The 15054-nt window shown below is 38.9% G+C and overlaps 1 protein-coding gene across 1 annotated transcript in view; it reads left to right on the top strand.

Moving 5' to 3' along the window:
* Window positions 1-15054, top strand: part of Nfkb1 (nuclear factor kappa B subunit 1) — a 117162-nt gene that overhangs the window by 25372 nt on the left and 76736 nt on the right. The window contains exons 4-5 of the mRNA XM_042701767.1: window positions 3411-3448; window positions 8149-8247. Of these exons, the coding sequence (XP_042557701.1) occupies window positions 3411-3448; window positions 8149-8247 (137 nt within the window). The remainder of the gene's footprint in view (window positions 1-3410; window positions 3449-8148; window positions 8248-15054) is intronic.

Raw genomic sequence — 15054 nt, 5'->3', positions numbered from 1 at the left:
AGATTGCTTAATCTTGTATTGACAATTGAACTTATCTAGCCTCTTTTTCAATTGATTGATATATTGGCTGGGAACTTACAGAAGCAATGCTGGCGACTTACAGAGAGATGTCAAAACCAGGGTCAGAGTTGACAGCAGGGGTTCAGTTCACTGTGGATTTACTTGCCTATCTCGTGGGAGACTGTCCCTCCTCTTCTAATTCTCATTTAGAATGACCTGTGGCATGCTGGCTCTTACCTTTCAAGGCTGATAGCAGAATGTTTTTCTGCATGCACACGATCAGTGTTTCCAGAGGTCCTGGGAGGGGAGAAACTGCATCTGCCCACATCCACCTTCAGCAGTGGTCATCACAGTGGCCTGCCTTTCTGTCCTGCCCACACAGCCCAGGTTTCTGGGCTAGCGTTTATATGAGGCTGGGTGAACCCTGCCCCGTGAGAGCCCTGGGTTACCTTCCTGTGAAGAAGGGGCATTTGTGCTAGGGGCATTTGTGTTTGCTGTGAACTTTTCTAATTCTAAGGTTCCAAGCACTTTTGTTAGTATTCATGCTGAGTTGAAAATAATAATAATAATAAAGTAAGAACTCAGTTCCACCCATAGGAAATACACATTTTTTTTTCTATTTCATGCCTTGTGGATACCAAACAGGGTCCTGAGGCAAATTTTGTTTCTACACATGTTTTCTTTTTCTTTACATTTATAGGCGTAGAAATGAGATTATCAGAAGAACCATCTCAGTCAATATTCTGTGGTCACAGCTGCATGTTGTAGGAAGTGTCTTACCTTATCATTTAAAAAAAAAAAAAACCCTTGAAAGTATACCTAAGCATCTTATTTTCTACCTGTATCTCCCCCAACATATTTTTGTGTCTATGATTTTCACCTTTAGTGGCGATGCCATAGTCCATTTTATATACACCACGATACATGGGATGTTTTATTCAGATTCTAAAGAAGTAGGGAGGTTGTCTAAGCCACTATTAAAGTGTAATTTTCATGTGGATTTTTCTTTCAGATTTGCTGGAATGTAAGACCAATAGCAGGCATACGATGAGTTGAAAACAATATGGGATATGGTATAGATGCTAGGTCTGTAACACTATGCATTAACTTCATGCTCTGCATAGTGGGATATCATTTTCATGGCACAGAAATGGGGCCGAATGAAAGTTGGCCTCAAAACAAATACATCCATATCAAATCGAATTTTCTAGGTAATTTAACCTTGAATATGTGTTTTGCAAGAGAAAGACGGTCCTGTTTCATGAGGAATTTCGCATACTTAAGTCCTACAGAAAAAAAAAAAAAATGATACCCAAAAGGCAACTATTGCTAAAAGAGTAAGAATAGAGAAATTAAGGTTTACTGTCAGTGTTTTCTCTCCCCTGTATTTTCCAATAAAGTTTTCTCCATATATTGCTTTGTTTACAGGGCTATCTTCTTGATGTGTTCTTTTAGAATTCTGGATGAAATGTTTCTATATTCTATTGCCAAACATGCGCTTGCTTGCACTTTCTCTCTCTCTCTCTCTCTTTCTCTCTCCCTCCCTCCCTCCTCCCCTATATATATATATCCTTAGTGAAAATTAAAGTAAAATTTTTAATTAGAGGTTTTTCTCATTTTAATATTATAGTTACTTACTAAAAGTACCTTAAAATGTCCTAAGATGACCTGGGCATTGGTGGCTCACGCCTGTAATACTACTCAGGAGGCTGAGATCTCAGGATCACATTTTGGAGCCAATTCAGGCAAGAGAGTCTGTCAGAGTCTTTAAAAAACTACTCAGAAACAGCTGGAAGTTGAGCTGTGGCTCAAGTAGTAGAGTGCTAGCCTTGAGCAAAAAGAAGCTCAGGAACAGTGCTCAGGCCCTGCATTCAAGCTCCAGATTTGGCAGGCAAATACACACACGGGCATGCGCGCGCGCATGCATACACACACACACACACACACACACACACACACACACACACACACACACACACATACACACACACCATGTCCAAAAATGGCTTGACAGATGGCTCATACCTATAATCTCAGCTACTCAGAAGGCTAAGATGTGAGTATCATAGTCCAAAATCAGCCCAGGCAGAAAAGTTCATGAGACTCTATCTCCAATTGATCAGCAAAATACCTGGCGATGAATTTAATACAGAAAAAAATATAATTAACTACATACTAGTTGGCCACTGATAGTCTATTTTTCCTTTCTCTTCTATGTTTCACTTTAGACTTTCCAACTGACCTCCTGGCATATTTCTTGAATAATAGGAAATAATTTTAACTTTGTTGCCTGTTGTTCTCTAATATATCTTGGTCCATCATGATAAATGAATTGATAAAATTCTACTTTAACTTACAGTTTCTTTTAAATTCTAACCTCAAGTTTTATCTCTTCTTTACAAATTTATCCACCTGAAGTAAGTTCTAGTAAGCTAGAAAACAAGCAAGATTCAAATGGGAAGAGCTTTCTTTATTTCAGACCTGTGGACTTCCTCATAGTAAACATATTAATATTTATCCTGTCAGAGTTCCTGATTTTCCTTTTGATGTAGATTTACCTTCTCCCTTGCTTTATGTTTTTACAATAATGAATTGGCATGTACTTGTGTTCAGTTAAATTCTTTGCAGAATTTTATTTTAAAAGTCTTTGTACTATTTATATTTGCTGTAGATTTAATTTTTATTAAGTTAGTGTCCTTTGCATGTGCTGTTTTAGGGCAGTCTTTATCTAGGAACACAATATTCAGAATTGTTACAGAAAATAAAAGGTGATGATTTAATAAGAAAAGACCAGGTGAAATTATTATTATAAAGGTGATATTTACTTGACTCAGTAAGGGAAAAGAACAGAAACCTTAGTGCAGAGAGAAACAGTCAGCGTGGGCTCTTTATTTGTGTCTCCCACGTTGTAGGTTGCTAGCTCCATCTCTCTTAATTTCACCCAGAGCACATTCTCTGTGGAGAGTGAAGGCTCCTGTCTTCATGATGTGAAGGCAAAGGGAACTGTCTTAACACTCGGGAAGTGCTCGCTGCTCCTTGTTGGTATATGTGTTGCCCTGAAAAGTACTCTGTTAGGAGACAAGATTGTGAAGGCTATTGGCACTAATTCTCGCCTCTGCCTGTGGTGGTCTAGGCAATGTACCATCAGCACTCAACCAACACTGACTTGTTGTGGTCCTCTAAACTGTAAAGAAAGCTATTGTTAGAACAAGAGTAAATTTAACATTTCAAAGGAGGAAAAGGAATTCTATACTTGTGGAACTTCAGCTAGAAAATTGATTTGAAACCCCAATTTAACAACATACTTTCAGTCTTTTACTTGCTTACCTTTTTTTTTTAAAACAAAACAAAATAATGATTTTGAGAATCTTCACAGTTTCTTTTGATTTCTGTTTGTTGTTTTGTTTTAGATGGCCCATTCCTTCAAATATTAGAACAACCTAAACAGGTAAGAAGTCTAAAGGGATGGGAATTTTGTGTTTGGGTTTTTTTGGGGTTTTTTTTGCATTCTCGGATCCCTACACATTACAAAACATCAAGACATCAAACTTTGAATAGTAGTAAATAAATTTTATGAAGGAAATAGCTTATCTGAGTAATGATCAGCCTGCCAAATTACATAATAATTGCGTTCATCTACTTTACATGTCTTAGTCATTCTTCAAATGGTCTTGAGCCTTGGTACACAGTTCTGTGAAACTCCAGTTAATTATAGATCCTTGGTTATTGTGCTATCTCTGCCGGCTTAGCTTATCAGCCATTCCCAGGAAAGACTCAGGTTATTTCCATGCATTTTCTTTACAAAGGAAATATGCATGCATGCAGTTCCTATTCTCTGAGCTTTATCCATTTGTCATGCCCACTCTCACCTATGACTTCCTGATTTCCTCCTTCCTCACCCACTCCAGTATTTTCTGTTTGGTGAAATATGTTGCCTAAGACAGTGCAAACACTCCATGTGTTTGTAGTTGAATAATCTTCCCTCTGGTGTTAGCATTAGACTCACCCTTGCCAGAACAAGGAGAGAAGTATATCTCTTTCTTCCCACTGGATTCTGTAGACTTCAGCTCAGAATTAAAGTAATCCTAGACACTCAAGAGGTGGAGATCTGAGGATTTAGGTTCGAAGCCACTCTGGGTAGCAAGTCTGTGAGATTCTTATCTCGAATAACCTACTCAGAAAAGGCCAGAAGTGGTGCTGTGTCTCCAGTGGTAGAGCACTAGCCCTGAGCAAAAAAAGCTCAGGGACAGAGGTCAGGCTCTAAGTTCAAGCCCCAGGACCAGCCCCAAAACAGAATTAAAATGGCCTAAAGCCATTCCCCAACTCTGGATAAACAAATATTCATTGGATGCTGCTTGAGTCAAGTGCTGTGAAAGAGGAGGAAAGAAAAATTTTTATTATCCGTCTATTGGACATTTCAATAGCATCTGACAGAAATGAACAGTCACTAAACTGCAAATGGATGGGCTTACCCCACCTGTGTGAGGCTGAAGCTATGCGTATCTTTCCGCTTGCAATGTGTGTTGCTTATGTAATGGTGAGTAACTCAGATGTGCATCTTTAGACCCTTTTGTATTGGGGAAGCATTAACCAAGTGCTGAAGAACTTCAATGCCATCACTGCAGGGAGGTTCCCAGAGTCATGCCATGCAATAGATTTGGTCAACACTTAAAAGAATAGGGGTGTCTGAATGATGACCAGGTTATCTTGATAGGGTGGAAATTAGACCCAAGTTTTTGTTGCATGGACAGAAATTCCACATGAGAGTCGGGGCACTATTGCAATTGCTCAAAAGAGGCTCATCCTGACCACACTTTCCTTTGCTTCATTTCTATGACCAACTCTGTAGGGAGGATTTCTCTCATGAATTTATCAGTTCTCTCAAAGATCATCCCGATGGAGTTCTGCTTCCTGAAATTCTCTATGCAATAATCTGGCATCCTGGAAAATTCCCTAGCTTGTAAATATCCATGAAACTGATAAGTCAACTAAAAATGTGTCTGCACCTGTATTTTTTAAATACTTGTGTTTTTTAAATAAACATAATAAGAATTTTAACAAGCAAGTCCTTATCCTCCACCCAAAAAGTCATAATGAAAAACTGACATTCATTTATGATTTACCTGAAAGATTACTTTCAGGTAGTTCAAGAATTCAAAACGTAATTCATTATGTATGAACACATTAAAAATTTACATGAGTAAAACAGTATGTTTGTTTTCCAAGCTGGTCTTATTTTGATGTGTGACTTCAGTGAAAGTAATATGGCTGTATTTAAGTCAGACTTTCTTTTTTGGGGGGTCCAGTCGTGGGGCCTGAACTCTAGGCCTGGGCGCTGTCCCTCAACTCTTCAGCTCAAGACTAGCATTCTACCACTTGAGCCATAGTGCCACTTCCGGCTTTTTTTTTTCTGCTTATATGGTGCTGAGGAATCGAACCCAGGGTCTTATGCATGCAAGGCAAACGCTCCACTGAGCCACCTTCCCAGCCCTTAAGTCAGACTTTCTGACTAGAAAGATGTAGACTTGCCTTTGGAGTTGATGATTCATTTTAAGCAAATGGAGTTACTGAGATGAATGACTATGGATTGGCAAACTTTTTTTTTTTTTTTGTCAGCTGTGGGGCTTGAACTCTGGGCCTGGGCGCTGTCCCTGAGCTCTTCAGCTCAAGGCGAGCGCTCTATCACTTGAGCTACAGCTCCACTTCCGGTTTTCTGTTGGTTTATTGGAGATAGGAGTCTCACGGTCTCTCCTGCCCGGGCTGGCTTTGAACCGCGATCCTCAGATCTCAGCCTCCTGAGTAGCTATGATTACATGCGTGAGCCACCAGCGGCCGGCTTGGATTGGCAAACTTTTAATCTCAGGAAAACTCAAATCAGAAGTGCATCCACATTGTGCATTTGAAGGTATCGCATCTTCTTGAAAAAAGGATTTGACTTCGGAGTCAGAATGACTTCGTGTAGAACATCAGATGCAAATTCAACCAATAATAATGCAATGATATACATTGTTTTACACACTGTAAACACACCGTTTGACACATGCCTATTTATTTTTTATTTTACACCAATCTCCATAAGATATAAAACTATACACGTGTATATTTTTCCAACCGCCCCAAAGGAGTTTGGTATTAATTAAGTTAGAGAAAAAATGTCCTTTTTCTTAGGGGCCTTTTTAGCATAGACTTCCCCAGCTCTGAGAGAGATGCATCATATTATATTCTTTTATATATTCCATCTGTTGCATGCTGATACTGTCTTAAAACTGAAATGTGTTTGAATTGATTTGCAGTCAAGTAAGTCTCATTTTGATGCTTAGCTCTTGCTAGAAGCTGGTTCTTGAACATGCTTTTGTTTTTTGATGTTCTTAGAAACTTCACTTACTGTTAAAAATAAACCATCAGCCATTGCTTATAAAAGATACTGAGCTGATTTTGTAACTTAATTGTTTTAATTTGAATTTTGTAAAAAGCAAAACAGAAGAATTGTTTTAAAATTTTTTACCTCCTTTCAGAAGATCATGTGACATCCAGGTTTGGAGTTCCCTGTGGAGCTCTTTTCAGTATTTTAGATTTTTTAAAAAATGAGTTTCACCTACACTGTGGATCTGTGCTTGCCTTGAAGAAATTTCTCATGCTGGGGAATTGACCTAAGGGCTTTCTCACCCAGTGAAATGTGCTTTAGGACAATCTTCTTTGGAAATCAGGAAGTCCTTAGAGAATACAGAGACAGTCACAGAGATTTAAATGAGTTCATAGCACTGAGCCAACTCAGAGATAAAATCCTTACCAGGGAGGGGGTAGCAGTGCTCAACAAGAAATGTACTCATTACTTTACTCATGTAACTATAACTCCTCTGTACAACATCTTTACAATAAAATAATATTTAAAAATATCCTTACCAGGCCTAATGAAATACAACAAAATCTAAGATGGCAAGTGTTTTACATTGGTGCATGAGCTCAAAGCAATTAAAACCGTTGTGTCCTCTGGAGTTTTATGTGTTTGAGGTTGTAAAGTAGAAACCCCTCACCAGCAATTAGTGGTTATGGGACATTCCCAATAGTCTAGTGATCTAATGCTGGTTCTATGAAGTCTAGCCCACACTAGAAATAAATGGAAGGTGAGGTTGTTTCTTAAAAATATGTGAGCATATTGTTCTTTTCACCCTGAGGTGAAAAGAAAAAAGAAACCATCCAGTTAAGTGATGGTTTAGTTATAAACTATGAGTACTACCACAAATTGGCATCATTATAAAGTTAAATGATTCAGAAAATACAGCAGAAGTGCCCTTAATATGATGAGCTCCCTTAATTTGCATAATTGTTTATGCAGTATTCTTTGTCTACAGATATGCATAATTGTATGATTGGATTATAATTAAATTCACTCCAAATAAATAATTTAGTTAGAACTAGAATAAACCTTAAAGATAGTCTGGTATAATTGTCCCATGTGGATAGGTAACAAAACTTGGGTATTGATTGGTTATAATGGTTCATGTAGTTAACTTCATTGGTTACTAACAGCTGTAAAATTCCTGGATCAGATTAAAAAAAAAAAGAAAGAAACAAAAAGAACTATCTGGTTTTGGATTCCTTCAGGCCAGTTAGTCTTCAAGCTTGAGCTCAATTACATCAATAACTCAAAAATGAAAGGCTTTATCCTTTGAACTAAGAGGCCCATCAAGTGTCTGGTGTAACAGATGGCAAAGTTTTGGGGCGGAGGGCGGGGGGGACAACTCCTGCCATAAGAGAAAAGAGAGGAATTCCTCTGAGTAGCAGGTAGAAAAACAGAACTTCTACCAGTCAACCAATGTTCAGGGCTTAGCAACAGCAATTGGAGAGGAGGGAGCTCCAATTCAAACAAGCCGTAACACATCGCATCCAAAGGCTCAGACCTGCGTCTTTCCGAAGAGCTACTGCAGGCTAGCATGTGTGGCTTCTCAGACACAGCTCAGCACACAAGTAGCAGTTCATGATCATTTGGGGACAGTAATTTTCATTTCCAGAGTACCTTTCACAGTCTCCCATGTGCTCTATCTCTTATCTACTTCACCTAGAAATTATACATTTGAATATAATTTTATCGCTATCATTGTTAGTATGTATTTCTCCACCTTACTGGGTCTGTGTTCACCTTTGCAGAGAGGATTTCGTTTCCGTTATGTATGTGAAGGCCCCTCCCACGGTGGACTTCCAGGCGCATCTAGTGAGAAGAACAAGAAGTCCTATCCCCAGGTCAAAGTAAGTCTGAAGTGACAACTTTTTAAAAAAATACCGTTAAGTAGTTGTACAAAGGGGTTTGAATTCAGCGTGTCAGCTTATGAGTAACAATGTATCTTGAACAATGAGAAGCAACACACTTTAAAACTGTTTCCATGTCCACTTAGTTTAAATTTTTTCACCATCAACTAGAACACTTTTACTATTTCTCAGTCATCTTAAAGGGTTTTTTTGGTTTTGGTTTTGGTTTTTGTGCGTCATGGGGCTTGAACTTGGGGCCTAAGTGCTGTCCCTTGAGCCTCTCTGTGCTCAAGGCGATCACTCTACCACTTTGAGCCACAGTGACACTCCAATTTTTGAGTGGCTAATTGGAGATAAGAGACTTTTCTGCCTGAGCTGGCTTTGAACCATGATTCTCAGATCTCAGCCTCCTGACTGAGCTAAGACTTATAGGCATAAGCCACCAGCACCCAGCTCATCTTAAAAGATTTTTTTTAACCTTATGATCTCTGAAACTTTAATAAGTCTTTGAAACAAATGCTTTATTTAGGCTCTGTAGAGATTTAGTGAGAAATGAAATAGATGACTGAGTTTATGAACTGTATGCTATAATATTTAAGATTATGAATTCAGATCTAGACAATAAGAAAAGCTATGTAGGCATTGAATAGGCTTAGCCAATACTTCTAAACATTGTCCTAAAGTATAAAATACAGAAATATGAATAGCATGTTCTTCATAAAGTCTTTTAGAGGAGTGAGGAAATATATACAAGTGCTCTATAGAAAACCTGTAAGTACCCAAGAGCCTCAGCCCGAGCAGTTATGAGTGTGCATTGGTCTCTGTTGGAATGAACAACTTAATCACCCCTAGATTCTTTTTTATTCATTGACTTAATTGAGAATTTTTTTTCTAAGTGAGTTTGAGTTTTTGATTTTGATAATAGGTTTCCTGGTTTCATTTATGCCTCAGGTAAGTTAGTTAACAATTATAATTTAGTCAAAAGTTTTTATTCATTCAGTCATTTGTATTTTAGGCATAAAAGTTGCCAACACTATTGCAACGAGGTGCACATACCCCTAAGGATACAACTTACTTCGGAGCTCATTTGTTTTGTTGGCTTATTTTTATAAACAGATGCTCAACCAATCTGGCCCTTGCCAAAATTCTCATGTAAGGGAATTTATCTTTGGTTTTGCCAAACTCATGTTTGTTTCTTCCCTTTCCTCATACCCCCCCATCCAAGCCCAGCACTTTCTAGTTTCTTATCCTTATTCTAAATGAAAGAAAGAATTACTCTGATCTCATTCTGTGAAACTCACTAATAGCATGGGGCCCTACTACATCATATTTCCATTCTAAGTCTTATAGCTCCAGTTGTGGAATGAAAGGTGTTACTCCTGTTAAAGGTAATTAGGCAGGTAGATGCAAATGTCTTTAGTCTACAGAAGCAGGCCACAAGGATGTTTTCCAGGTGTTAGTAATGTTCATTCCAAGTCCAGTAGTCTCAGAACTAATGAAGCTGATGTTGTAATTCTCAGATCAGAACCAAAGGCATAAGAAATCCAACTTGGGGAAGGGAATTGCGGGGGGTGGGGAGGAGTTGCTGTCAATTGTTGATTTAAGTCCTAGAGTCCAAAGGATGGAGAATCTGGAGTTTTGATAGGCTAAGGACAGGAAAAGAGCATTGTTTGAGGTCTGGAGAAAGAGGTCAAAGAGGTCTGTCTCTGAATTTTTGTTGTCAGGAGCTCCAGCTGATTGGAGGAAGTCTACGTACACCGAGGGCAGAATTTCCCCTCCCTCATTCCACTGACATGTCAGTCTCATCTAGACACTCTAACAGACACACCTAGAAATAATGCTCCACCACCTTTCCTGGTGTCACCTACTCTACTCAGGTTGGCCTCTAAAAGTAACCATCCCAGCAGTCATGACTTCTGGGATGAAAGAATGAGATCCTGCCTGGGGAATGGGGAGAAGTACCACTAACGAGGGGAAAAGCACGTGCTTACATCTGTTACATACAATATCTTCACTTCACTAAATAAAAGGTACAATGCCTTTAAAAGAACAGAAACTCAGGAAGGAATCAACTGGCCTTTCTCCAATGCCTGGTGGTTTTCCTATCGTATAGCAGACCACTGAACCTCTCTCATTGATGGTGTGTACTTGCTGGTCACAAGGAGATAAGGAGACACGACCTGGGGAAGGCAATGGTGAAGTATATCACTGAGCAGGAAAAGTCTGTCAAAGAAGGAGGAAAGAACGCTAGGGGGAACAAAGGCCATTATATCCAGCACTTTTTTTTAAAGCACACGTGTCTGTAAGACATATGTAAATATTTGTGTTTATGTGTCGGTCAAACTGTGATGGTAATTTTAAAAAATCACGTGTGATCAATACTGACATGGCTGGATTATGGGTATTTAAAAGCTAGTATTAAGAGATAAACAGGTTTTGTTTGTACTGGCCCCGTTCCCTTCCATTGCTCTTGTGCTTTGTGGCTCAGGGCAGTTCTTGGTGCTAACATAGCATTAACTCTGTGATAAATTTAAGGGCTTCTTTATGTCTCTTCTGCACATAGTGACTCCACCTACTCAAAACCAATCCTACCCTATAGTTCATAGCAATTTAGAAGTGAAACAACTTAATGTTAGTTAGATAGTCTTGCCCAATTTTGTCTATGTGAACAAGTTTTAAACTTAGTGGGAAACATATGTATATAATATATAACGTATATATGTTATATATATAAGCAAGTATATAAGGTATTTGAAGCCGAGCAACTCAAAATACAAAAATAAAGGAGTTGGTGATTATTCAAGGTTATCTAGAGCTACATTGTTTCCCACAATCAGCATAGATTTATGAAACATCCAATCACATTGTAAGGAAGTGTGTTTACAGAACGTCATAGACAGCCCCTATTCCTTTGGCCCATTCACTAAGACATTAAGTGCTTCCATTGTTCCAGCTATTTGTAGGTAATATTATTTGTTTTAGAAATGTTTAATCAGAAGGACAGGAAGAGAGAAAGAAGAGACCATCATGAAGTATTTCTTCTCCAAAGCCTTTCCCCTAGTCTAGCTCCTAATAGCCTTCCCCACGTAGGATAGCCATAAACCTTTGCGTTTACAGAGGGGGTTTCAAATGCATTTTTCCTCTAAAATGTAGGCCCAGGAAAAGGTTGCTCTCCTCTCTCATCAGGATTTGTCAGTTGTACTTCCTTCTCCGTGGTAATTGACTAAGTACCTGTGCCACCTGAGGCCAGGAGGGATGAATGACACTTGCTCCCACTTCAGAGTTTCTCATACTCTTCACTATTGGCAATTAGGGTCAGAAAATTCTTTGTTATGGGAGGGCGTCTGGTGCATTGCAACTCTGACCTCTCCTCATTAACATTTCAACAACCATGCGAACAAAGTGTCTTTGGACATGATCAAATGTCCCCTAGGTGGGCAAAAACATCTCTTTTGTAGGACAACTGATGTAGGTATAATGCTGAGTGGATTTTAACGTGACTTCTTTGTGTACTTTTCTACTCAAAAGCTATATAATAAACAGGGCATGGAATTGTGTATGTGCATAGGCTATTTTACAAATATATGCACCTGTCCTGATTATTAGCAGATGCTTCTTATTTTCAGAATGAGGTTATACTATCTGAGTCATTTCTCCTAGAATCCCTGTGTTGATGTACCTGGATACTAACAAGCATGTTAGCCTTTTTCAGGATGTAACAAAAATACTTGGGGAAAAAAATAACTGCAATGGAAAACAGATTTACTTTGGCTTACAGTGTCAGAGATGTCAGACCATGAGTTGAATGGCTGCATTGCTTTGGCTTCAGGCAACGCTGAAACATCATAGTCAAAGACTATGGCAGAGGAATGCCTGAGACGAACTCAGGGCCTAGATGCTGCCCCTGAGCTTTTGTGCTCAAGGCTAGCACTCTACCACTTGAACCACAGCTCCACTTCTGGCTTTTTGATAGCTAATTCCCTGCTCAGGCTGGCTTTAAACCGCCATCCTCAGATCTCCACCTTTCAAGTAGCTAGGATAACAAGTGTGAGCCACGGTCCCCTAGTGGATGCAGGGACTCTGAAGAGATAGGAAGTGGCCAGGGATATGTTCCACCCTTTAAAGGCATACTCTTTCCATCAACCAAGCACTTCTTCCCAATTACCATTTCATATGAAGTCATTAATGGATTGATTAATGCTGCCTTCGTGTAGCTGTGAAGAATTTCACTTAGCTCTACAAGTCTTCACATTCTTGCATACAGAAAATTGAGGTAACAGGTACCAGATACCGCAATATAGATTTGATGGTAGTATTCCACTATATTTCTTTTCTCCCGCTCTCTGTCTCTATCGCTTGTCTTTCTCGCTCTGAAATAGAATGTATGGTTTCAGCTAAATCCCCACACACCGCTCGCTTTGTCCTCCTTCTTCTTGTCCATTGGGAAAGCCGTGTGCTATATTCTAAACTAGCTTTCTCTGAGATGTCATTGCGTTTTTACTCGATAAGTTTGCATTTGTAAACACTGGCATTTTCCCCCCACCAAAAATAATGTTTAGCTGCTTCACCACAAACGTTTGATTTTTATCTGATGACTTCTCTTCAGTCCAAAAGAGAGTTAACACTAGGCCCCATCAAAGCTTAAGCAGTGTGGTCGCACTATTGGTTCCTTTTTATGATCTGAATAAAAATGTGTTCATGAACAGCATGGAGTTATGCTACCTCTTCCAGAGGACTCTCCCCTGGACGTGTGTGCACATATATACACATATGCATATGGAAATAAATCCGGGGAGAGTATGCCAACTCACTCTTTTGCCTCACCCTATTTTAAGAAGCTTTCCTGTTAAAGATTTAATCATCCATTATACTGGCCTATAAAGTGTGCCTTGAACATTTGCTCAAGGATTTCATCACGGAGCTTCCAATGGAGGAGGCTGGCAGGAAAGTACGAGAAACTTCCTCTAGGCTGAGCTTGTCCCTGCCTGTTTTTGTCTCAGCAAGGAGTGCCAAGGAAGGCTCCTTGCCCTCTTTTTCCCGAAAGTCTTGCATGAAAAAAAAAAAAATTCAAATCAAAATGCCTTCCTCTTCAAGCAGATGGAAGGAGGCCAAGGGGAGAGAGAAGAACCCCATGGGACTTCAGAAACAAACTTCTTCCCCAGCTGCTAGAAGGGCCTACTGCCATCTTCACTGTACAGAACACAGTCCAACACTAGTGACTTTGTCGCTAAGATACAAATAGTTTAACATTCTTACTTTCTCTTTAGCTATGGATACCAGAGGAGAAAGACTTGAAATATAACTGATACAAGTGTAACTATTTGTAATCAAACATTCTTGAAAGAAAGGCATGTGCTGAAATATTTAGGTCAACAATACTTTTGCCCCCCCCCCCAGCTTTTTGTTTAGTTTTAATCCTATTTCTCCACTGATAACAAAAAAAGTCTATACTCTCAGTGCCTTTCACTTAAAAATACTGCATGTAAAGTTTCTGTCAGGGTCAGTAAAGACTTGGGCTGTGGCATTTGAGGATATCACATATCTTTGCATAATCTCTTTCTCTTCTGTGTAGACTTGTCTCATTCAGGAGACTTGCCATTCTAAGGATTTAGGTGCACTCCTAATGTAAATAATGTATTCTGACTCAGATACATAATATACCAGTGGAGATCACCAAGAATCAATTAGGCATGAACACAAGAAAACCTACTTTGTAGCACTTAGAATTTCCATTGACATTCCTAGGCTGTTCACTATGCTCTTAAAGTAATGAGAGAAAATAACCATGATTTTCTGTCTACATTATGCTCGGTGCTCTGTAACTTACAGAAAAAGAGCTGTTTCCTGAAGAGAAGGGTTTATTATCTGCAGTGCATGGCTCCTTCATTATTTTAGAGGATTTTTGAACTCCTGGACTTATGTGGGGACTTTTAGGAGTGTGTGTGTGTGTGTGTGTGTGTGTGTGTGGTGGGGGGGAAATGTGAGTTTTCAAAATCAGATTTTCAAAGATTCAAAAATAGTTAAAAGTGAATGCTGTAGGGTATATTGTCACTTTGGCTCTGTGACAGCAGCTAATTAAAAAACTAGCCTGTATGCTTTTTTGTTTTAAAACTGTCTCACTGTGTAGCTCAGAGTGGCTTCAAGCTTACTTTGTAGCCGAGTCTAGTCTCAAACTTTCTGTTCTCCTTCCTGCCTCTGCCTCTTTAGAGCTGGGATTATAAGCATGTATCATCATGCCCAAGTTGTCTTAAATAATTTCCTTTTGGCATTTCTAAAGTTTTAGAGTTATATTTTTTTGCATTTTTAAATCTATTTTTAAGAGAGTTGGCTGCTTCCTGCATAATTCAGGAAAGCCTCCCTTTATTTTGCTTATCAATGGAAAAGATGTGATCTTGACAAAACATAGAGCTAATAAGCATTACTGGTTAAAGCTAGAGAAGAGAAAAGACAGTTATTTATTCAATGTTCATTGGGCACAATATATCAGGTTTTGCTCAAGCAAAACTCCTATAACCAATGGTCTAGGCCTGTAGGTCATTTTTCTTTTAAGTAAGAGGTTCTGTATTTGGACCCTTGGATAAAATATTATCTTAGAGAATTTTTAAATAGTTCTTTAAATAATAATCACCATTAATAATGGGAGAAAGCCACTCTTTTGAATAAACATTAAACACAGATCATAGCTGTGAAAATTAACCCTCAGAATTTAAGAGCACCCATAAGCTTCTTGAATTTTATGAATTGTCCTAGCTTGGTGACCTTCCTCTGTTTATTCGGTCTGAATCTAGTCCCTGATTACTTCTTCTA

The sequence above is a fragment of the Dipodomys spectabilis genome, unplaced genomic scaffold (assembly GCF_019054845.1).
Source record: "Dipodomys spectabilis isolate Male_0828 unplaced genomic scaffold, ASM1905484v1 ptg000297l, whole genome shotgun sequence".
Classification (NCBI taxonomy): Eukaryota; Metazoa; Chordata; class Mammalia; order Rodentia; family Heteromyidae; genus Dipodomys; species Dipodomys spectabilis.
The sequence above is the reverse complement of the archived record's forward strand: the minus strand, read 5'-3'. Positions and strand labels throughout refer to the sequence as shown.